The 24,043-nt window shown below is 39.5% G+C and overlaps 1 protein-coding gene across 10 annotated transcripts in view; it reads left to right on the top strand.

The window, feature by feature from the left end:
• The window catches only part of GIGYF2 (GRB10 interacting GYF protein 2), a 75,681-nt gene that overhangs the window by 4,328 nt on the left and 47,310 nt on the right, over positions 1 to 24,043 (top strand). For all 10 annotated transcript variants that reach the window (XM_058030906.1, XM_058030905.1, XM_058030904.1 and 7 more), the window contains 4 exons: positions 7,722 to 7,801; positions 10,388 to 10,517; positions 12,695 to 12,790; positions 17,674 to 17,782. In XM_058030906.1, the coding sequence (XP_057886889.1) occupies positions 7,761 to 7,801; positions 10,388 to 10,517; positions 12,695 to 12,790; positions 17,674 to 17,782 (376 nt within the window). In that variant the 5' untranslated portion in view covers positions 7,722 to 7,760. The remainder of the gene's footprint in view (positions 1 to 7,721; positions 7,802 to 10,387; positions 10,518 to 12,694; positions 12,791 to 17,673; positions 17,783 to 24,043) is intronic.

Raw genomic sequence — 24,043 nt, 5'->3', positions numbered from 1 at the left:
GGAGATGCACTCTGGACACTGCAGAGATGACTTTGGGTGAAGTTTGTGATGATAGATAGCTGAATAGCTGAATTTATGTGCATTCAGCCTTAGAGGCAGAATGCCATGTGGAAGGAGTTGGTTTGGCTGGCAAGTCATGGATTTATAAAGTGATTTTTTGGGCCATGTGTGTTAGAATCTGAGGATGATTTAGTTGGAAGAGCCTTTGGTGGCTGTGTGCTCCAGCCTCCTGCACAAAGCAGGGCTGACGTCAGTGTTAGACTGTGTGACAGAAAGTGAGTGAGGCTGATCATGGAATAGCATATGGCAAGGTTTTTATGTAAAAACATTTCATAACTTGACTTAATAAATCAGATGCCCCATTCAACCACCATTAAAAGCAGTGGAAGCTTTCATGGTAGGCTTAGTTAATGCTGAATCATCTGCATCTGTGATTTTCTCTGTAACACTTAAGTTTTAAGAGTCTTAAGGCCAGGATCAGGCTAATATCACAAGTCAATTTATAAATATATAATTCTTGGATCAAAAGAAGTGAATTCTTTGGGCAAATTTTGCAAAAATGGATATGCTATTAAAAAGTATTGTAGTTCATACGTAGTGTGCAGTCTGATAGACATGCTGATTCTCTCTGTTAGAATATTTTATTAAACACTCACTCTTGGATGTTTGCTTCCTGAAGTTTAGGATGTCTCAGAACTGCATGAGCAGGCAACCTTAAGGAACAGGGTTGGAGGGGAGGGAGAGAATATCCAAAGCCCAAAGCAGCTGGTTATTGAAAGGATATGTTAAAAATGAACCCCTGAACCTGTCAGCAGCCCAGAGCTGTTAATTCAGTGGTTGATGTCAGTGAATTTCTTCCACTTTGAAAGTATGTATGGGCTATATAATGTGTGTGGTGAGTGGGACAGAGGTGGGGCAGTGGGGTTTTGGTTGCATTCACAGTCTGGCTTCTGGCTGGGGAGCAGCTGGGTACACTTGGCGTCTTGATCTGTCATGCCTTGTGGAAGGGCACAGGTGAAATAGTTATCTGCCAGCAAGTTTTCCATGTACAAGGTAGGCAGATGTGAAAGTGATTTTTATTTTTTTTAAGCTGGGAAGTGAGCTCTGGCAGGGTTTTGGGCTAGGATTTGGAAAGAGAAGCATTTGTGTTCCAGCCAGTGGCACGGCCAAGGGTGTGGTTCCCTGGCTGTGCTTGGAGTTTAATCACTGGTGTCTGCCTTTGGCCAGAGTCTGGTAATAAAATAAAGGTGGAGGTCATGCTTTGTTCTGGGGGGGGAGCTGGGAAAAGTGTTCACCTTTGGCTGTGTGCAGGTGAAGCAAGAAGTGGGAACTCTCCAGCCTACATCTAACCACCAAGTTCACAATAGTAGGTGGGAAAGGAGGAGAACATCTTGAGTTGTGTCACTTAATGTTCTCAATTGTTTTTGGATTTGGTTATGAGCAGTGTAGGTCTTGTTCGTCTCTTGTGTCAGTTCTGTCCTTGAAGGGCTACTTGTATTTGTCCTGCTTGACTGAGGTGCAACATGTTGCAAGCTGAGGTGCTCCATGAAGCTTTAGGTGCCCCTGTGCAGTGAGCAGGGCAGTGCCAGTTTGAAAGTGCAGTTTGAGGTAGTCATGGACAATTTCTGATCAGAAATTGCCAGGAGATTGAAATACTTTGGCAAGGGTTTGAGACAGGGAGGTTAAAAGACTTCAAGAGATCCAGAAATGTAAGTGTAATAATAGAGGCAGTTTCTGGAGAAGTGGATGGTTTGGACATTGCTCCCTTAGGAAAAACTTTGTGGTGTGTGGGTAGATAGGCCTTGGAAAATTTTCTTTATCAGGAATCAAGTTTGGTAAGCCAGAAGAGACTCCTGTGACTTGGCTGGCATCTTGTATTATGTGACTAATAGGTTTTTTTTCCTCTGAATAATTTTCTGTTTACCCTAGAACTTACATATTAGAAAATATTTTCACATTGATCTAAAACCAGGTAACTTTGTTGATTATCTCCAGATATCTTGCTTCAGTCCCTTCACTGAATAAACTTGGGTCTTCTGATGTTTTTACCTGAGTGATCATTTACAGACTAAGATACTTAATTTTTTCTCAAAGCTCAATAAATAGAGCTTTAGTATGTTGTTGGTATGTTTTCTTCTCACTGTTGGGCATGTCTGTCAGATTCTATCAATTTTTGAACACCTGATTTACAGCTCTTTTGCCTCTTAAAACAGAAAGGACACAGTATCACTTCAGTGGTAAAATCTAGTGTATATTTACTCTGCATTTTTGTTTTCCTGGGTTAAATGGTTTTTGTTAGCTCTTCTAGTCAATCTTGTATCATATATTCCTTTTAAATTGATTAATGTAATACATCTCAGCATGGTTGCAGGACTGTGTTTTTCCAGAATAGTTTTACATTTCTTATATATTGCCTGTGTTTTCTGCTTGTGAGTCTCTTGACTTTGCCTTATTCAGTGTAACCTGCTGTACTGGACTGAGTCCTTGAATAATTCATGGTGGTACAATTGATGATGTGTCATTTCCATTATTTACCATATCCATGTTTGTCATCCTTAGGTTTTAGAAGTTTTGTGTCCGATGTTACAGACTCTATAGAAGATAGCTTCTTACCTCTTAGTTGGTTTTGAGAATTTTGTTCTGAGATGGGTTGTTGTAGATTCTTTAGAAGAGAAGAAAACTTAGGTTGTGATGATTTGAGACTTTTTGTGTGGTTCTGAATGATTTTGTCCTTTTTAACATTCTCCTGAACTGAAATGTTCTGCAGAAGTTAAAATTTATCTACTTGCTCAAGCAATGACTTTTCTGTTCTTCCAAAAGTATATTTTGATTGCATGTCTTCCATAAATCTGTGTTGCCTGGCCTTAATTATGTCAGTGTCCTTTAATCAGTGTTGTCTGCTTTAGCCAGTGATTAATATCAAACAGGTTGTGGAGCCACCTGAGTCATCCTGTTTACCATTGCACTTCAAAGGTGGCTTGCATGCAGTTGTGGATCATCCTTAATATTTCAAAAATTAGAGAAAATCAGCATTAATTTTTTCAGTGAACCTGTGAATTTTTTTAAAGCCCAGTTACTGGCACTGCCATTAGCTAGCTCTGGTAGCTGCCTGTGGAGTTTTCTTGCTTGTGGAAGGTGAAGTTTTCTCATCTTGATGTAATGTTGCTGTTGAATGGTGGAGCACTGCTGTTAAATTCCTCCTCCACATTTACTTAAGGACAGCCCATTTCCTTGCACTTAAGGCTGCTCATGTTGGATTTCTGTTGTGGTCTTTGGTTCTCACATTTTCATCCAGTTTCTGGGTTTAAAAGACTTTTTCAGACCTTCAGTAGCAACAGAACTATCTTGAAAGGAAAGGATACTTTTCTTCTTAAACATCTCTGATCAAAGAGTAGATAATTTAAAAATAAAATAGCTGTGTATAGAAAGGATCAGTGGTATATATATTTTTCAAGGTTTAGGTTTCCAAAGTTAATTAAAAACCTAAGCATGCAGTGGCCCCAAAGCTGTAAATTGCAATGACAGTCCAAATCTTTAATTTTTTTTTGTCTGCAGAAAAGATTAGATGGTCAGACCTGAATGCAGCCATTGCCTAGGCTTAACTTAGAATGCCAAGAACCTCTCTCTTGGTAGTCTCTGCCCAGAACATCTTGGTGAGGCAGATAGTCATGTGCCACTAGCTGAGGGAATTCTGTAATGGAAATGTAGGAATTCAGCATTGCCTGAAAGTCTTAATGCAGGTGCCCATCAGTAACACATGAACCTTAATTTTATTATGTGAGCTTGAGCAAAGTCTGGGAAAATGGGGTAGTTTTGGTATTTCAGATCTCTGAAAACAGCTCTTTGGCTAGGTATTTATATTTATTTATATATTTAGCTAGCTGTATGTTTTAAATAAGATACCAGAGCTTGTGGGCAAAGCGTGCCACAGTAATTGTATGCCTTCAACTGAAACATCTTACATATTTTAACACATGAATCTAGCTAGTAGAATCAAGTTCTGGCTTGTGTCTGTAGCAGATATTTGAGAGCTTTAATACATTTGTAAGGTACTAAATGGTGAGCTTGAAAAATAATTTAAGAAACTGTAAGCTTGGTAAAATAACCATTGTTCCTAAAGTAAGCCAGTGAAATGAGTGTTGTTGATGGCAGCTTCTGCATGTATGATATTACCTGTTAATTGGGAGTGAAAGCCACTTAAAGGCTTCATGTTATTAGATTACAATTTGTGTCTGTTCACAGGGTGGACTTCTGATTTTTAAAGTACTAAACAGCTGACAAAATAGGGTTTTTTCCCCTTGCCAGCCTGCAGGTTGTTGGTGGGGTTGATGTGATTTCTTCTCTTTTTACTCCTGCATGCTGATGGCAGGTCAGTGGCTGTTGTGGCTGTCACCTCAGGAAAATAGAGTCCCAATTCCATTTTCTCCTAAAGACATGCAGGAAAACCCCAACTGTTTGTAGGGTTGCACTGGCACCCTGATCAAGCATTGACCTTATTTGAAGAAAACTTTGGAAAAACATTCTGGTTTGGAGGAGCGGTGGGCAGCACCAGGTGGCTGCCTTGGCCTTTGGTAGTGGTGTTAACTTGCCACTATCAGAATATTGCCTCAGTTTCTTGCTTCAGCCTGGGGCTGCCCATGTGCTCTCTGCCCATGTAAAATCTGTACTGTGGAGATTTATTGATGAATAACCTTTGATTTGTAGAAAACCTCAACTCACAAAACTAGCTGTTCAGAAAGGGGCTTTTCCCTCATCAAACTGTATCAAGGAGGAAATATGAGGTATATGTTATTTTTGTAATTTGCCATCCTTGATTAATAAGGAAGCAGCATTTTAATAAATACCAAAATCAACATTTCTGTTATTAATAGTGAATTTTAAGACCCAGAAAAATTATCTAGGTAATAAAGATGTGATAAGTTTACCATTTTGGCTGAGCAAAAGGTGTGAAGTTTGTGACCTGATCCTTCATTCCTGTCTCTGAATTCCTCATCCTTTTTCTTGCTCCACCCTTTCTCCTCCTGTGATGCGAGTGCTGCCTTGTCCACTCCAACTTGCCTTTCCAGTTGGTGCAGCTGCTCCTGCACAGGAGCCAGGTGTGGTGTGCAGTCACTGTCAGAGGCTCCTCTCAGGTTGCTCTCGGTGCTCTCCCCTTTGGCTGCCACTTTGAGGGCCAGCAGAAGCAGCACAGGCTTCCACTCCCTTTGTTTCATCTGCTCTCATGTGGCTTTAGTGTTTTCCTGTGGTGCACTTGCTGTCTTAGCTTTCCTGAGCCTTTTCCCTGTTCTTTGCCCTCCCCCACCCAAATCATTGCCCATTTTCAGGGTGTCTCTTGTCCAATATTTTTCTCCCAAACTTGCCTGTAATTTCTTTTTAATGTGTGTTTTATTTGTGGGTAATGTTGACTATTCATTTCACCTGTCTCATCTGTTCAGATCACATGCATGTCTGCTTTATTCTGTTTCAGAGGGGATGTGTTCAGTACAATTTCATGCACTTACAGTTGTTTTGTTTGCAGTTCAAAATTTATACAGTCAGAACTTTTAGGGATGGAGTAACTTACCTGAGTGCAATAGATAAGAGGAAGTTCACAAAACAAAGTGTGGTGGCCAAAATGAGGGATAGGGGAAGCCATTCAGCAGCTCACTGGGATGAGACTAGTGTAGGTACTAAACTGCTTAGAAGTCTAGTAGAGAAACAGGACACAGCATCCTCAGTTTTTTGGGAAGGTAACACAGAGGCTGAAGAGTGGGGCCAGGTGGGTCCAGAACCAGTGAACAGTTTGATCCTGACTGGGTTTTAGTGCTTTGTCCTTGTATCTGATGTTGTTTAACCCTGAGTGGCAGCCTTTTTGGTCTTACTGATACTGGACTAGCTGTGATGTTTGGAGTTAGAGATCCCAGGTTCCCTGGTGATGCACATGGATTGATCTGACAGCTCTCCACCCCACACCAGCCCCAGCAGAAGGATTACAGGCCTTGCAGGAGGTGGAGGGACAGCCATCCAATTAAGGGTGCTAGGAATTGTGTTAGAGGGTTCTTTCTGCCCAGTGTGCATGATGGTTTACTTGAATTGCACCACCATATTTTCTCTTGTGGCTGCTGCATGCTGTCTTTGGGTACCTCACCTTACATTTTGATATGCTGGATGGTGAATGGATACGGCTTGAATGTTCTCATGAGCTGTAAACTGCTTCCAAAAGGCAACTTAAATCAGACCAAAATCATCTCAGACTAGGCCTGGGAGAATATCTGGGTATTTTTGTATTAGCTTTTGGTGCAGCTAGTAGGGATAATTCTATTTAATTATCTAAAATTATTGTGAAAATAAAACCATTAAGATTTGTATATAAATTACTTTGTGTATGGGATAAAGAAGATACAGCATGTTGTTAAAATACACAAGCCAAATGTTAGTTGGTGGGTTTAGACTGCAGGGAGTTTATAAGCATTTGTAATCTTATGCCCAGAGTATTTGGGTAAAATCTGCTCAAGCAATTTTAGCATATTTCATTTTAGCATGTTTTGTCATTTTCTTGCTTTGAGAATCTTGATTTATTTTCTTTAATATTATTACTTATGTGGAATAAATAGAAGGGAAAAAAGCTTCCTTTGTTTAGTTTTGTCTTGCTTTTTTTCAGTAACACCCTTTCCACCTCTGTCTCCCTGGATTTTGTTTTTCTTTTTCATCACCTTTTCATGCAAAGTATAGACAAACCCATGAAGTTCCTTATTTAGTCCCTGGATTTGCTAAGGGGTGTGATTCTGATACAGCAGAGTTCCCTCCCTGACATTATGGGTTCTTGAAGTCTAATCAACCAGTGTCTGAAGATGATGCTTCAAATTCTTATTTTTCTTGGGCTTTACCTTCAGTGTGTTGGTTTTTAAAAAACCAAACTATCTTGCTCTGAAGATTTGGATTTGGCAGCTGCTGGAATGAAGGAGGAGCTGTCTTTATTGCATGAAAGGGCACTTCTCCAGAACTGCCTGGGCTGGACTTGGTTCTCTTAGGGAAAAGTTACCTTAGTCTTGTTCTTTCCCTCCTGTATGGCTCCATCTGCTCTTGTCCATACACTCTGGATATGTAGGAACTTGACTTGAGCCTTCCTGGTGTCTGCAGGAGTTACCTTGGCTGATAGCAATGAAATCAGCTAAAGTCTGAAGTTATGCATTTCTTCTGCTTAATAAAACCAAGAATGAAAGAAATGCTGCCATTTGCCTGCAGAATTTTGGAGTATTTGGTAGCATTGGATGTACTCAATCTTTAGAAGGCTTATTTTTCAAGAATGAGCAGTGGAAAATTCTTGAATACTCTGCCACTCAGCTGGCAAATCTGTCTTGCTGTAATTCTAGTGGGGTTTTTATCCTCTTGTAATTGTCAGGAAGCAGCAATTCTGTTAATTAAGCATTACTGTTCTTGGAGAAGAGGATTATGCATCAAGTTCTCTGTGTTTGTACAAATTGTTTCCTCAGACACCCTAATCCAGTGTCCTGTTTGAGCTGTTAAAAGAGGGATTTAGGGAAGAAATCTTGATGCAGTTGCTCCTATATTACTAAATCAATCTGTGTTGGAAAGCTGAAATGGATTCCTTAAAAAAAAAAATCAGTGTAGTCAGTTTTTTCACTTATTTGCATGACCAGGTGTGCTTTTGTATTTTGAATTAATCTGTGAAGCACTGTATCAATCCAGCTGTTTTCATAATAAATATCTTTATTTTTCAGGTTCACACTTTTTAAAAAAGAGGAATAGAACAGGAAAAAATGGCAGCAGAAACTCAGACACTTAACTTTGGGCCTGAATGGTAAGTTTTGTCTATTTTGTCAGATTCCAGAACTTGTTTAAAAGGACTTTTTTTTCCTTTGGAGCAGAATTGATTATGGGACTGAAGGGGATACAATATCTTTGTTTTGTCCTGCTTCCCCTCAGTCCCTGGCCTGTGATCTGAAGCAATGTTATAAAATGAGTCTTTATTTTGTGAATTGGCTTTGTGTAAGAATTGAATTGGGTTTTTTGTAATGTTAATGTATAATATTTACCTTGCTGCCAAGCATTTGAAGGAGGAATAATGTTTATGATCTCAGAGGTATGCACAGAATAATTAAAGATGTGCTTGTTCAGTCTTTCTGTGTGATGAATGTTAATAAGGAAGTTCTTAAACTCTCCTCACTTGACTTAAATCTATAGCTAAGCAAGCTTTTTCTTTTCCCAGTTTTAAAGAACCTAATCCCTGTATGGAATATGGAAAAAAATGAGAGTTTTGTGTCAGTGTCCTGCACACTTGTATTGGAAAGTGTCAGGAAAAGAGAGCTGTTGTGTTCAAGGGAATCCATGCTGTCACATAATTTTGTCAGCTGTTAGTTTTACAGCTTGTCTGACCTGCATTGTCCTGGCTTTTGTGCAAGAGCAATTGCACAGGTGTGGTTATTCAGCATTTGTTCCAGTTTCTTGTAAAGTATTGGTGAGTTCAGTTACAAACAGGAATTGAGTGGTGTGGTTTCTGCAGAGTGTTTGGTGTCCAAGTGTGTGAATGGGAATGCAGGGTGGTTATAGGAAATACAGTTGGGCAGAGCATGTGATAGAACTGTTCCTTGAATACATTCACTTTTGCTGACACATTTCTATACACAATATACAGAAATTGGAGAGAATTCAGTGAAGAAGCAAGACATGATTTGCAGCTTGTGAAACAATGAGAGCTCAGTCTATTTTGTTAGAATGAAAGAAGGTTAAAGAATGAATTTATCAATATCTATAAATATACCACCAGGCAGATATCTTGTGCTGGAGTGCTCTTCAGTGTAAGACAGACATGATTACATTCTTGATGGATGGAAGCCAAAGTTATATTAAAAAGAGAAGGGGGAAGACAATGCTAAAAAAAGCAAATATTTCAACAGCAACTTAATGAACTGTCACAGTGAGGGGACTGATGTAGTGAGTCTCCAGTTACTTTAAAAACCAGATTAGATTATGTATGGAAACATATATTAGACTTCAGTGAATTTTAGTGTATTTTTGCAGGAAAAACGAAACAGAAGATTTATAAATTTTCTTTTGGGTTGTGGTATAGTCATGACTGTCACATAAGCTGCTGTATCACTTAACAGTGAGACTCTGGGTCACATTTGATCTGATTGATGTTGAACGTTTCACTGAGCCATCAAATCCTTTAAATAATTCTTCTGCAGGCATGGTTTGGAAGTGGTTATGTAGAGGAACTGCCACGGGGTGGCACCAAACTAAAGAAATAAAATCAGGTTTTGACTTGCAAATGTTTTTTTTCTTTTCTGTTTAAAGGACAGTAAAACAAATCGAAGCATGTTTCAATAATTAGGTGAAAGGTAGTCTCTGAATCACTGTTTTAATTTAGAGCTACTTCCCTGCCAAGGATTTTTTGATTGCTGAGAAGAGCTTTTACTGTTCTACTTGTCTAAGTTACTCATCAGACAGAATGTAAGAAAGTCAGCAGGGTTTTGTTTCTTTACACACATAACCTTTTGTAAAACATTCCTCAAACTTGAAAATACCAAGGATTTGGGTAGCTGAGGAAGTGACTGTGTAGAATGAGACGAATTCACCTGCAGAATGGGCATCATGTACAACAGTAAGGTGCTACCTGCAAGAAGTCAAGTAACTTACCTGTGTGGGATTAGAACAAATGTATGAGCATATTTATCTGATACCATAAATCAGATTTATTAGATTGCTGCTTCAAATGCCTCTGAAGTAGAGTGTCATTGTATTTTGTACTTATCTTTTTTTTTAATTTTATTTTTTCTTTTATTGATTTAACCCTAAGTTAGATGTTATGTGCACTCTCAAAAAATAAAAGCCATTAATTTTAATTTGTGTAAAAAGGATTTATGGCAAGGAAGGATTCCAGAGACATAAGAAGAAACTTCGTATAAAATTTACTGTGCTGTTCTGTTAAACTTGATGAAACATCTGAATAAACCCTTTCCTTAGCTTAATATTTGCTGCACTCTCTAGCATGGTAAGAATTTTTCTTGGCAAAAGGAAGCTGTTGTCATTAAGGTGTCCCACTGATTTGTGTGCAGCCTGTGTGAATAGCTTAGGCAAGGCTTTAGGGGGGATATAGCTGGCTTGCTGTATAGTCAGCACAAGAGTTTTCCTGGGGCAAGTTGAATTCCTTGATGTGCTCATGGCAATTCTTTTATTTCTTGCTCTCCTGGCTGTGGGTGAAACAAGGGAAGTTCTTCCACTCTTCCTATTGAAGCACTGAGAGTTTTGAAGTTAAACTGTTAATGTCTTTACTTTCAGTATTGTATTTATTTTGTTTGTGTCAAATCTGTAAATGTGCAGAGGGATGGTAGCACAGGTTTAGATATTCTCAGTTCATTTTTATTGCTTTTGTACTTCCTTTCAGGCTGCGAGCTTTGTCTAGTGGCGGGAGCGTGACATCCCCTCCTCTGTCTCCGGCCTTGCCCAAGTACAAACTTGCAGACTATCGCTATGGGAGAGAAGAAATGTTGGCACTTTTTCTAAAGGATAATAAGGTGAGCAGGAAGAGGAAGGTGCCCTTGTGTGTGTGTTCCTAATGACAGTCTTGTGATTAGGAATAGTTTGTATTTTGTGGTTATGGACAGAGAAATCATATATTTCTTGCAATCCCAGACTGAAGAGGGCTGATTGTGGGGTTTTCATGTGTGCCCTTGTTTGATTGCACTTTTACCAGATTCCATGTGTTTTTGGGGTTTTTGTTTGTTTGTATTTTTTTTTGTGTGTGTGTGGGTTTTTTTGGTTTTTTTTTGGTTTTTCTTCCATTTTAGGGGTAACTTCCTGTACCCCAGAGAACAAAAGGACCTGATTGCCATATTCAGTCTCACTGCCACAGATGACTGAGGGTTAAAGTCGCCTTGCAGCTGTGCAGATTTGCTTGCCTCAGTAGGATTTTATTTAATGTAGTGCATGATAGTTATTTGATTCAGCTACAAAGTCAGGCAATAAATGATATGAGCAGATCATCTGAAAAAAGCAAGAGGTCTCTATCCCATCTTAAGTCAGTTCAATTTAGCAGGTGACTGGCCCAATGAGAGCAGTCCTCAGGTAGCTCCCTTCTCTGGGAATCAGGACACACAAACAATGACATGTAATGCATAAGAGCAGTATAGAAAATCAGGAACTTCCTTCTGGTTTCACTTTGAACAAGGATTCTCAGTGATGTAGAAGATGATACAAAATTTCAGAGCTCTTTCAGGCAAATGATTGGTACATTTTGTAGTTGTGAACATTGGGTTTTTCTTTAGCTGGTGGCAGTGGTTGGTTTATTGTTACAGGAGACCTGGAGGTCTGAATGCCCCTGAGAGCTTACCCTTGGGGAAGGGAGGGACTGCAAGAAATTATGTCAGGATAATGCTTTGAGCTTGGAATGGAGATGTGCACACACAGCTTCAGATTCCTATCCTGTCTTGGCTGTGCTGACATTCTTGTACAATACTGGGAGCCCTGCGTTGCTTAAATAATGGATTTAAGGGCATTGAATGTCAGAGATTTTTCTAAGTCTGTTAAGTGTGGTATAGCTTAAAGCCATGCTTTAACATGCAGAATTGTCCTGTTCTACTTCAGGAAACTGTGATTTAGATCTTTGTTATGCTTGAATAGGTCAGCCAGTCAGAAGTTGCTGTTTTTTGCAGTTTGTGTTTGTAATGTCAGATGATGTTGAGATCTCTGCTCTTGGGGCTGATTCAGAACAACCCTCAAATATCCTGTGTTACAGGAAGTTCTCTGATTGTTATGAATGGTCCAAATAATATTTTCTTCCTATGTGTTTGCCAGAAGGGCATTATGATTAGAGTATGTCTTTCTTTTGCTATCCACATGTTTCCAGGGTGTTGAGTGATGCTGGTTGTGAAGACTGAAAGGATTCTTGACAGTGGTTCAGGTCAGCTAGTGGATGTCAGGAATGTTTTTAAGCTGTTGAATCTAATCAAAAGAGAGACTGACTGAAAACAGGAAGACTTCTGCTAGCATATATCTAAAAGAAAAAAAACTCTTTAGTGTTATGAACTAGATATTTTTGAGGCAGTTGTCCATTGGCATAATTGGAACTCACTTGCTGTATGTAATTGGTGGTTCTTGTCCACATCCTCAAGATTGCAGCTATTGATGGAGCTTCTGATTCAAAATTAATGTTAACATTTATTTTGATTGAAGTCATAAGTGTTCTCTAGTTAATCTGTACATGTAGTTTCATTGTACTTGGCTTTTTTGTGTGGTTTTTGGTTGGTTTGGATTTGGTCTTGGTTTTTGTTTTTTTTTTTTTTTACTCTTCTGGTTGGTTATAAATTGGAACTGCTTATTTCAAATACAGCCTCTGTGCTGTAGGTGGCAGTTTGTTAATTAAAAATCTGGCTGTAAAAATGTGTTGCAGTTAAAAGCAATAGATGAAATGTCACTTGATTCAGATTTCAGCTGTAGTGGTGTGTAAGTTTGAGTTCTGATGTCAGTGGCCTTGTTGGTGAGGGATGCTTTGGATGCCTTGCTTGTAAGAACTTTTTTTCTGAGGGTTGTAAATTTGCAGCAGAGTTATACTCACCCCCAGTAAGAGTTACTGGAAGTACTGGGTAGATGGAGACAGAGTTGGAAGAATAAAAATTTTGAATCAGTGTGTGTGTCATCATCCCTGAAGTAGAAATACTTGCATGGAGTAGCATGCTCTTTTTCTTTTATACAGATACCTTCAGACCTTCTGGATAAGGAATTTTTGCCTATTTTACAAGAGGAGCCCCTGCCACCACTGGCACTTGTACCTTTTACAGAAGAAGAACAGGTGTGTATTTTTTTTTTTTTAATCTTAAGATTGTTATTAGAGCAAAGACATAATAAAGAGTGTGCTTCCATTAAGAAAAACAATGAAATTTGAAATTAGGACATCTCAGTGTACTAGTTTGAAGGCAAACCAGCAGGAGATTCCAAGTCAGAACTACAGTTTAATAGGAAAATTAAAGGTAGTAGTACAGAAACTCTGACTTAAAGTGACAGAGTTAGGATATGACCTGACACCCTGCTGGGCAGGGTGGTGCTAGCAGCCTGATTAAATGGTGGCTGCAGTCCTGTTGGAGTGGTGGATGTGGTTTTGGCAGAGCAGTGATCCTGTGGAAAGGTCTGGAGGTCCAGTGGTGGTTATTGAGCTCTTGTCCTCTGGGAATGCAGTGGTAGTGCTCTCCTGGTGTTCCAAGCCTCAGATTATATAAAGGTGGGAATGTTTGGTTCCTCCCCTGGGTGGGGCATCTCACAGTGGGGTGGTGTAATTCTGTGAGTCATGGGGTTATGGGAGACCTTGATGGCCCTTTAGTGGAGATTGTTACCAAGGATGAGTCACAGAGGAGTTAAAGAACACTCCCTCACCTATTTTAGCAGCTTATGGAGATGCTAATAGAATACATACCTTTGGTTGCACCTTTTCATTTTAACCTAGGACACACAGAAGGATATTATGAAAGCATTCTGTGTCAGCATAAAGTTTAAATTCTATCCATGCTCAATTATTGTCTTAAATTGGAAAAAATGGTTTTTATCCAATGTTCTGTTGAAGGAAGACTGGTTGTTAAATCTAGGATCACCATCTGGGAAGTGTTACCTATTTTTTAAGTGTGCATCATTTTCAGATCAGTGACATTTTTCTACATTTTTTACCACCTTCTCTTTGGTAACCAGAGAATCACAAAAGTGGCTAGGTTCTGTAGCCCCTGTTTTGTGTTCTTTAGAGAAATGCTGAAGTTTTTTGACTGTTAACATTCATTAAGATGCAGTACTGTTAACTGCTCTGTATATAAACAGTTTCTTTTCATCTCCTCCTTTGATATATCTATAGGTATATAACCACATAGAGATGGATCAGAGTGAGAACAGGTCCATAAGGATTCCATCTCAGGGATGACTGATCTGGGTAGTTTGAAATATCTTGCTTTAAATTTGATTCCTAGTGGAGAAAACCACCCATTTTTTCTGGATAAGTGCCTCTGAGTTTTGACTCTGAACTGGTTTCCTCTTGCTGGTTCTCAGAACTTTTGATTTTGCAGTTTCTCTCTGATTTGTCATGTTTCTTAGCACTTTTCTTACTTCATAATACTGTGGTTTGGATTTTTGTTTCTTTTGTAATAGGAAGCTGAGTGTTTTTACTGGCTTGAGTGATTTGATTTTTGCAGGGGTGGGTAGTGTTACTATTAGCTTCTTAAGATATCAGAGCATCCTTCTTCCTTTGCCTGCCCCAGGCTGTTGTGTTCTTGAATTTTTCATTTCATTTTGTGCCTGGGTATTTTGGCATATCCTCTTCATCTCTTCCAGACTTCCTTCCTCTTCAGAGCTGGTCCATATTTCTTGTGTGTCTGTGGGATGCTGTCGTTTCACACCAGATACTGATGGTTTAGGTTTTAATCAGCAGTTGGATTTGAGTTCATGTGGATACACTGTAAGCATTTCATGTCATAGTCTTCAAAGGCACCTGAGATTGAGACTGTGCTTTTGTGGGAAGGCTTAGCTTAGCTCCTGTTCTTGAGTAGGGAGAGAAGGGGTTCAGGAGCAAGCCCCAGAAATGGTCAGCCAGACACACAGTAGCACCCTTAATGTTGAACCTTTGTGTAAATGTCTTTGGGTTTATTCTTTTGCTGATGCATGGTGGAGTCCTTCAGGCTTCTTACAAGGGGATGCTGACTGCTGGTGTTTGTCAGGATGCTCTCTGCAAGGAATAACATGAGTTCAAGGCTATGGGATGGAAAGTGTGCAGAGTACAGATGAGATGGGAAGTGCTGCTGAGCTTCAGGGATAGATCCTCTGCTGCAGTGCCCAGTGTTTCAGCAGTCTTGTAAACTCCTGAGGAGTTGGTGTATCCTGTGTCACTGCTTTTCCCTTCTCCTCTTCACCTGTGATCATACAGGAGCCTTTAAGCAGTGTAACAGTTCTCTAAAATCTCCACAGAAATGATAATCTAGAAGAAGAGGTCCATATTCCCTTTCTAAGAAAGCTTTTTCTTTAATGCTTTCTGGGGACCCAGAGGATGTCAGCAGTCTGGTTTTTCATGCCTTTTTTCCTGTCTTCATGATTGATTCAAAGCAGCAAGGGAATGGCATTTTTTGAGTTAGAAATTCTGGTGTTTATTCCCCATGACATAGCATTGTTTATCATTAAGAATCATCTTCAGAAGTGATTTTGAGGTGAATATTAATGGATTTGCTGCTAGTGGTGATGCAATCTTACAATTAAGATTGACAGAAGGGAGGTTTAAAAGACCTTTTTACTCCCTCTAGGAATACTTAGGATAGAATTGTTGTCTCAGAGTAGGAGAGGCAGGGCTGTGGGAGTCCTTAGAGGAGAGGCTGATCACAGCACTGGTATTTTGATGCAGTGTTCAGTTGCAGCTGAGCCTGTCAGGATTACTTTGGCCTTAGATTCAGAACAATTCCTGCTGTGTTGTGCACCTGATGGCACTGCAGTTTCATGTTTACCATGGGAAGAACTTGTCTCAAACTGAATTACAGGTGTATTATCTATGGATGGTGACAGATCATGTCAGCTATATTGATTTGAACTTCAATGTGTTTAGTTTTGTAGTATTTAATTGGATACTTAAGGCTACAGTGTTCCCTGTAATAGGACATGGACATGCTTTGGATGGAATCGCTGTTTCTCTTTATGTAAAATGTTACTTTTCTGAAGATAAAGTTGTTGAGCTAACCTAGAGTTCAACTGATTCACTTACTGTAATGAAATACAATATATTTACAATCAGAGATTTGTGTAAGATGTGTTTCCAAGGAAGTGTCTGTTGAAGCAGAGGAGATTTCTGCAGATGGCTTTAACAGAGCTTCCCACCAAGGAGCACTGGCAATGTGCAGCAAATGTTCCTTTGCCTTTCCCACTGCTCCTGTTTTTCCCATTTGCCTTAGGGGAGAATTTGGTTGTCTTAATCTTACCTGCTTGCATAGTAAGGGAGGCTCAAACTCTTGCTGAATATAATGGAGATCCTTTTGTGTCCTCCCTGGTTATTTTCCTGACATCTGTTTCCTAAGAAATCTTCATTTGCTACTAAAGCTGTTTTGTGGCAGCTTTGTTCTTCAGTCTGCATTGTCAGCATTGGTCATTGAAGGAATACCCTGATCAATAGTAGGGCAGTTTTTGCTTTTTTGACTTTGCTTTTTTACTTCTTACTGTGATCTTATCATGTGGGTTGTTACCACTATGCCTTCAAGGCTCTTCAGAGGGGAGAGAGAAGTTGCTCAGGGTTCAGGCACACAAGTCAATTTAAAAATGAGATCATTATTTTGTTTTTACAGGAAGGATAAGGCATAAAAAAAAGAGTCTCCTATGCAAGACAATGATTCTGATAACCAAATATGTTTTTTTAGTGAAATGTTTCAGTGCTTCTGCAAACAAAAAAGCAGAAGTGTCAGCACCCAGAAAGGTGGTGGTTTGCTCAGAGGCAGATGGAGGTGGCTCCTGTTCACTTGCAGTTGAAATGGTTGCTTTAAACTTTAAGAGCTAGCTCAGAAAACAGATTTGCTGGAGGCTGACCTTGCTTTTTTGCCATGCATGACTGCATTTTTTCTTTCTCCTCAAGTCTAATTAGTTACCAGCTCTTTCTTGAAGATATACTTTTGTAGGGAGCACATATCAAGCAGTTTTTGAAATGTTTCTGTAATGTATTAAATCTCCTGTTGGCTTTGATGTTAGTGATTTAGATTTTAAATTGTATATAATCACTTGTCTCATTGTTCTCTGAAGACCTTCAAAGTCATAGTAATTCAGATGAGTTGATGTAAGCACCTTGCTGACTCTAAGTTCCTTTCAAGAAGCCTGATACAACAACTGTTTGGAGTCCTTTGCATTCTAATTATTCAAAACTTGCATTCAGAAAGTGTGTGTCAGTTCAGGTTTACTTGTTAATGTTTCTGTACATGCTTCTGAATTCTTTGGCCCAGTTTTCCAAGTGTTTGTGCTCAGAGAATAGGGTCAGAGTTGGTTATATTTATCCATTCTTTATTGAAATAGCTTTTTCTTTTAGCAATTGTTTCATATTAAGCTAAAGTTGAATTTTACTGGTGTTTATTTTCTTATGAAAATGAGTGAGTATCACTTAAGTTTCAGAAGCCCTAAGTAGAATTAGTTTTTCCTAAAATATGTTACTTTTGTGATATTTAGAGAATAAAAAGGCTTATTTCTGCAAAGGACATTGGTAAATATAATTCTATTCAAGTTTTCTTGGTCTTTACATGTTCCTGCTTTGCTTAAGTAAGTTTAGAATTGGTATTAATTATTGGTGTCAGGTATAGGCAGATGCCAGTCTCTTTTTGCAGCAGAATGTGTGTTTAACACTGCTGATGTTCTAATGGCCTCTGGTGTCACATGAGAAAGGAGTAGCTGTTCAAATGCTTACTTCAGAGCATAGAAATCTCAGCTAAGTAACTTGGTAATGATAATATTGACCAAGATCCTTTTATAGACTGCTTCAGCTGCTCATGTGGGCATGGAATCCTTTTCCTTTCCAGTATTAATTGTAGAGAATTTGTAATAAAAACAAAGCCTAATTTCAGATAATGGCAAATGCTTGTTGTTTCTTTTTGTTTGGTTTGGTTTTTATTGTTTGTTTGTGTATTTGTGGTTTCTTTGTGAAGGTTTTTCCAGTCAAATGTGACTGTGCCTCTTTCTTTTTGGCAGAGAAATTTCTCGATGTCTGTAAACAGTGCTGCTGTGCTGCGGTTGACGGGGCGCGGAGGAGGAACGGTGGTGGGGGCTCCTCGAGGTCGAAGTTCCTCTAGAGGTCGAGGTGAGCTGCCTGTGGGATCCAGGGCATCCAGGCCAAAGCTGCTCAGAGATACTAACTGGAGCTTGTCTAGAGCCATGGGTTCTTTTTGCTTCAAGCTTTGAAACCTTTCCAGCAAGGTGGTGCTTGGAGAATGGATATTGGGTTTAGTGATGATTCTGCACGTATTAGCACACAACTGGTATCTCTGTTTATATGCCTTTGCCAGATTGATGGGTGGGAATCCAAAAGGGAAAGGTAGTTTTGGGTGGAATATGAAATTCTTTGGTTCAGAATTGTTATAAGTTGGTTTTATGCTTTTAATAAAGTTATTTCTAACGAGAGGGTAGGAAAATATATGACTGTACATAGAACATGGTTGTAGTAGGTTGGGTTCAGTATTCTGAAAAGCCATCTTATTTGTTAACATCCTGAGTGTAAACAGTTAATGGGAAGTTGTAATTGAATTTGGGAGACATTTGAGTCGTTCTAGTTCTGGTGCATCACTGTAGCTGTCTCATCCAGGATCACCTGAAACATTTGCAAATGAATGGAGAAAATGTCCTGAGGCCATATTGCTAAAGTCAAACCAAATAGCTAAACCCAGAATTTATCTTAGCAATTCCTTTTCAATGTGTGCACTTCTGTGAACTCTTCTTGGGGGGCTTCATATATAAACAGGATGGGCTGCATTTAGAATACTAGGAAGCTAGTAACTTGGAAATACTGAGTAAATAATCTTGTAACCTCTGTCTTTGCAGGTGCTTAGGTGAGATTTCTCTTAGAGCCCTTTTTAATTTAATTTTACATGCCCTTAACGGGTGGTATTTTCAATAAGATCTTCAGGAAGTACTTCATATATAATTAGATGCTTGAGAGAGTTTTGCTTTGACTTAATGCCTTCTCTCATTTCTGTTCTCATTCCTTAATCCTGCTTTCTTTTTAGTTTACATCTCTCAGATATTTGTAAATGGTTTTCTGTCTTCTTGTGGTTGCTTCCCAGCTAAGAGATGAATTTAAAGCTTTATGAGACTATCACTTAGATTTTCCTGTTGCTTCCCCTTCATTTACCATTGTAGTTGCACAAATGCTCAGGGTTTCATTTAAAAAAAAGTGTGCATATATATATAGATGTGTGTACTAATTTGGGAGTTGTTGCTTTTCTGTTTCATTTTAATGTGTGTGTTTCTATCACCTATGTTTCACTTTTGCTGGAAATACATATTGGCTGGTTTTTTTAGATGCATCAAGACATAATTCTGCAAATTAAATTATTGCTGCTTAAAATTTGATGATTTGAGATCATACATCCACTAGTGTGCTCTCTAGTTTCAATATCAAGATGCTTTGACCATTTGTAATTTGGCAAGCCCTTTATTTTGCTTTCTTTTGTCAAATTTCCCTGTTTTCTTGCTGCACTATTAACAATGTCATCCTTATGCAATGAGCAGTGATTGTTTTTTAATTGGCCCCACTAGTTGCAATGAGATTGTAAGGCTAAATGTAGCAGAATATGGCTTCTAATCCAGTAATTCTATTAATGATTCTACTCATATGCATGGCTCTTTGTTTGGCAGTAAAGTTTATTTCCTTACATTTTAGTGAACAGAACTTAAAATGTATGCAGTATTAAGAATTTGAAAGCTGTTTGGAAGCTGCTGCATGTATTCCTGGTTTCCCATAGTTCCTTTTTAAGATTTGTTAAGAAATACTAGCCAGAATTTTGTTGGAAAATTAATAATTTTCAATTTCTTTTTTGTTTACCCTAGTTTGATCTTTTAAGGTGTTGGAATTATTATATGGTGTGCTTGTGAGGCTTCTCTGTTTAAACTGTAGAGGACGTGCTTCTGCAGTAAATTTCAGCAGCTTTCTGAGCTTTCCTTCTTTCATTGATCCTGGTTGCTGCTTGTTTCTTCCACTCTTCCCCTCTTCTTCCCATGAGCAATTGCTGTTGCATTCTAGGCATGATGAGTTTTCCCAAAGTTTTATATTGCAGCAAAGAAATTAAGGCTTCTGCCAGGAGAAAATGGTACCATTTTCATAATTATACAGATGATGCTCTTGTAGGCAAGGACTTAAAGTTATTTCTGAAAATTCAATAGAGGACTGTTGACGTTTACAAAAACGTTACTTGCAAGTAGCAGGGTTTAAATGCAATTTTTTTTTTCAGGTTACAGTGAAAAGGACTTGAAATTTCTTGGGAGTTTTTTCACTAAATGAGCTGCCTCACTTAACAGTTGGAAAACATTCTTATTGCACTGCAAAATTGCCTGGGTTCAAAAGGTTTTCTGGTGTTTTCCATGAACTTTACACAGCTGTATGCAGCAAAGCTGCTGCCGAGTCAGTGTGGGCTTCAGCTTTACCAAAATGAGATTTCTTTCTTGAAGGGACTTGCACCCCAGCAGCTTTATAGAGGAATTTGCATGCGTGATTAGATTTGTTAATGAAGTTCCCTGACTGAGGCACAAGACACAGAATTGTGTTCCAGCATTTGAGAGCACGAGAAGCAATCTGTGCAGGGTTGGCAAGGGAAGGAAATGCTGGTAAAGGAGTGTTATGGGTAAAACTCTAAATGGGATTCACTTACCAATATTTAAAACTGCAGGGTAACACTCAGTAAATATTCTCTGAGTGGTCACTCCAACTTTTACTGAAAATCCTTATGTTGTGATTATGAGAATGTGGTTACTATGTAGAAATTGCTTTGATTTTTGGTTTGTTGGTTTATTTTTTTGAAAATGAAGCTGTGGTCTCTGAAGAAACCAAATCCTTGCACGTGACTCTTCTAATTGACTTGTTTTCCTGGTAGCTCCCTGTGGTGTGCAGTTAAGCCCTGTGCTTTGTGCTGGCAGGACTGGAATGTCAACATTCATGAATAAGAGCCTTGGATGAGGAGAGATTTAAATAGTCCCTGGAATGGGCTGTAAGCTTACAGACACTTTGTTTTGTAGCTGTTCTCCCTTCTGGTTAAGGCTGTTATGAAGGGTCCTTTGCTTCCTGTTAGAGCTCTTTCCCCACCCACCCTCTGTGCCCTTTGTAATCTGTTTTTGCTGCTGTTGGAAAGTGTGTCAATGGTGTGAAAGTGTAATGTTTGCATATCTAAACAGCAGCAGTTGAGCTACAGTTACTCTGTTTTTTCCAAACAGTATTATGACTGTGACTGTTGATCCTAAACTCCAGTTATGCTGTAATTTCAAGAATTTGCTTCTTGTGTTCCATAAGGCTTTAGGGTTTTTTGTAATGAGAATTATAATGACAGTTTGTGCTCATGTCTTATATTTTTACTTAAATTCAAACTTATCTATTTTTCAGGTTAGAGACTTAGCTGTTACGATTGCAGTGCCCAGTGGATTGGTGTCCTCATCCTGAGGTTTTTGGGAAATTACTGAAATACATATGATACATTTGCTCCACTCTATTATTAAATGGAAGGGTTTATTGACATTTATTGACTTTGCATTCAGTACTTTGTGCAACATATGCACTTAATCTGCTGCTTGTGTGCCAGGTATTTTTTCAGAAGTGGCATTCTGTTTAAGATAAGCCAAGGAGTGCAGAAGCAGAAGGTCAGGTGGTGTGCTTACATGGGCAGTTTTATCCTCTCTGCAGGCATTTCTCATGCATTCTGTAACCAGCATTAGCTGTGCCCTAGTGTGCACTTTCAGGTCAGACTCACCCACATGATACTTGCTGAATGACTGACTTTGCACATCACAGTTTCCCTTGACTGGCTGCTTGTCTTCTGTAGCTTGGTAGGATGTGTTTGATGCTTCCCACACTGCTCTGCTTGCTGGCTGCTGGGGCTGCCCATGTGCTTCTGCTTGCCACTGTTGGATGGGCCCATGTTCTTTCCACTCATGGATGGGGTGGCAGCACAGCCAGGGCAGATGTGCTTCAGTAGCCCTGTCCAGTGTTATGTGGTGTCACTGCAGCTGGCAGCTGAGTGCTGGGACCCCACAGGCAGCCTTAACCTGAATGTCTAAGATCAATAGTTTGGACATTTTGCAAGGTCTGAATTATCTTTTAATTCAGACCATTTTGGTGGCTGAGCACAACTGAAATACTGATGGACCACCGTACAGGGGTGGTGAGTGGGGGGAGGTTTCTCAGGCTGTGATTTCCCATACTTTTAAATGGCCATCAGCCATGCTGCTGGGAAAACAGCTGATCCTTGCTCTTGTACAGGACACTTGCTTTATTTGCTGGTGAAACATCCTGTATCAGCCAGGCTCTGGTGGTGTGTGGCTGCTCCCAGTGTGCAGCATTGCACTCACCCTTGCCAGAGCAGCACTGCAGTGCTCACTGCACAAGTCTGCTTTGTTTTTGTTGGGAAAGTGTAACTTCCCACCTCTGCTACCTCAGAGACAGGAGATGAGTCAGTGCCTTTGTTCTGTTTTGCCTCTATGAGCTGCTTTTGCTTTATTATCTCTTGTGAGAGGAAGGAAGACAGCTTTCCTGTAGTGAAGAAATTAGGCACAGATTGCTATTGGGTGAGCTGCTGGAACTTTCCTGGCTTTTACTTGTGAAGAATAAAAACTTTTCTGGGATTTTTGGGGACCCATGATGCTTTAACTGGATAAACATCATGCTATTTTTGATGTTGTATCACCTCTTCCTGTTTCTTGCCTTTGCGACTTGTTTTACTGTAGTCAACCTTGTATCAGACTTGCCCTAGTGAAAGTGTTTCTAATAACTCTCTTAGGTCTGATGCTGATTTCTCCTCTCTTACCTTGAGTGCTCAGTCTGCCTCTCCCTGAGTTTGTGTAAAAACAGCCATGCTGGATAAGGTATGGGCTTGCTCAGCTCCAAGGTGACCATAGTCTAGCAGCAGCTAAAAGAAGGCATCTTGGCAAGAGAATGAGGACTGAGAAAAACATGAAGATTAAGAGGCTCAGCTGCCAGATGTTTACAGCTCAGCATATTTCCTGAACCAGATGTGGCCTCTGTTAATGAATTTTGTTTATCTTTTTTGAGTTTGTCCAGTCTTCATCTGAACTTAGGCACCCTCAAAACTCTGTGGGAAGGAAGGCTGCATCTCTGTGATTCTGGGAGATCTGTCACTAATAAACTTTGCTGGTGATAGAACAGGATAGTTTGTCTGAAGGGAAAGTTAAAATTGTTCCTTATGCACCCTGCAATCTGTTCTGCTTCATACAAAAGCAGTTTTGTATTTAAAGACCTCAACTAGATTATCCATGGATCACTTTTTTTTCTTCACCTGAACAGCAACTTTCTGCCCTTTTCACCTCCCACCCCTTCTAAGAGATTTGGCATAGAATAGTAGAGAAACTGTTGCAACTGTCTTGATTATTTTAAATTTGTGGTCATAAGATACTGAAACATGGTATGATTCCTTGATATATCTAGATGTCTTTAGATTTTAAATGTAGAGGCTTTAAATTACTTTCTTCAGAAGACTGCAAGAACTGCAGTCCATTCTGAAGGTGTTTGTTTCCTGCTTCATTTGGGCATTCTGTCTTACTCCTGCAGATCCCTGGCCAGGTTCGCACCTCGTACTTTGAGATGTTTTTTTCCTTGAAGCCAGGAAGAGAGAAATATGAAAAGATAGATGTTTGAGGTACTTACCCAGCCAAGAATTCCTGTTACCAAGTGCTTTTTAGGTTTTAAACTTGACTGTAGAGTCTACATGTGTATGTAGGCAAGGCATTATCCTGACAGCGAGCTGAGAGGTGTTCCACTTGTTTGTCTTCTTTCCATGAGATCTTGAAATGGTAAATTAGTTGGTTAGAAACCTGTCATTTCTTCTGCTGGAGCACTGTGTGAAGCTGTGTTTGTCTTTTGTAGATCTGGAAACTTCACACCCTATCTGTTAATCTAAGCAGTGCTGGAAGTTATTTTGACGAGCTGGGGCTGTATGTGGGTGTTGTTTTCCTGTTGTGTAGGGCTTGTTTTCTTTTACCCAAACACCCCATGCCTTTTCAAGCCCTCAGGATGTGCTTTGAGATGCTTTGCTTGAGGATGTGTCTGTAACTTTTTGGCTTGAGGCTTGGTACTTGGTAACTGCCTGTAGAGAACCATTTACTGAGAAGGTCAGTAGGATAATTTCAAAGCTATAGCTAATGTCCTCCTTCATTCTCACCTGCCTGTAACCAACCATCCTGTGATCCTTCTTTTCTTCCCACTGATCCTGGGGGAGATTTTTGCTGGCAGTCACTAGAATTTAATAGCTTCCTTCTCCTTTATGACCCTTGACAGCAATAATTAGGAGTACATCCACAGTGCAGTGCCATTATACTGGACTTTGCTTTTAAAAGAAATCTGATT

Source organism: Melospiza georgiana, chromosome 10 (genome assembly GCF_028018845.1).
Source record: "Melospiza georgiana isolate bMelGeo1 chromosome 10, bMelGeo1.pri, whole genome shotgun sequence".
Lineage (NCBI taxonomy): Eukaryota > Metazoa > Chordata > Aves > Passeriformes > Passerellidae > Melospiza > Melospiza georgiana.
The sequence above is the reverse complement of the archived record's forward strand: the minus strand, read 5'-3'. Positions and strand labels throughout refer to the sequence as shown.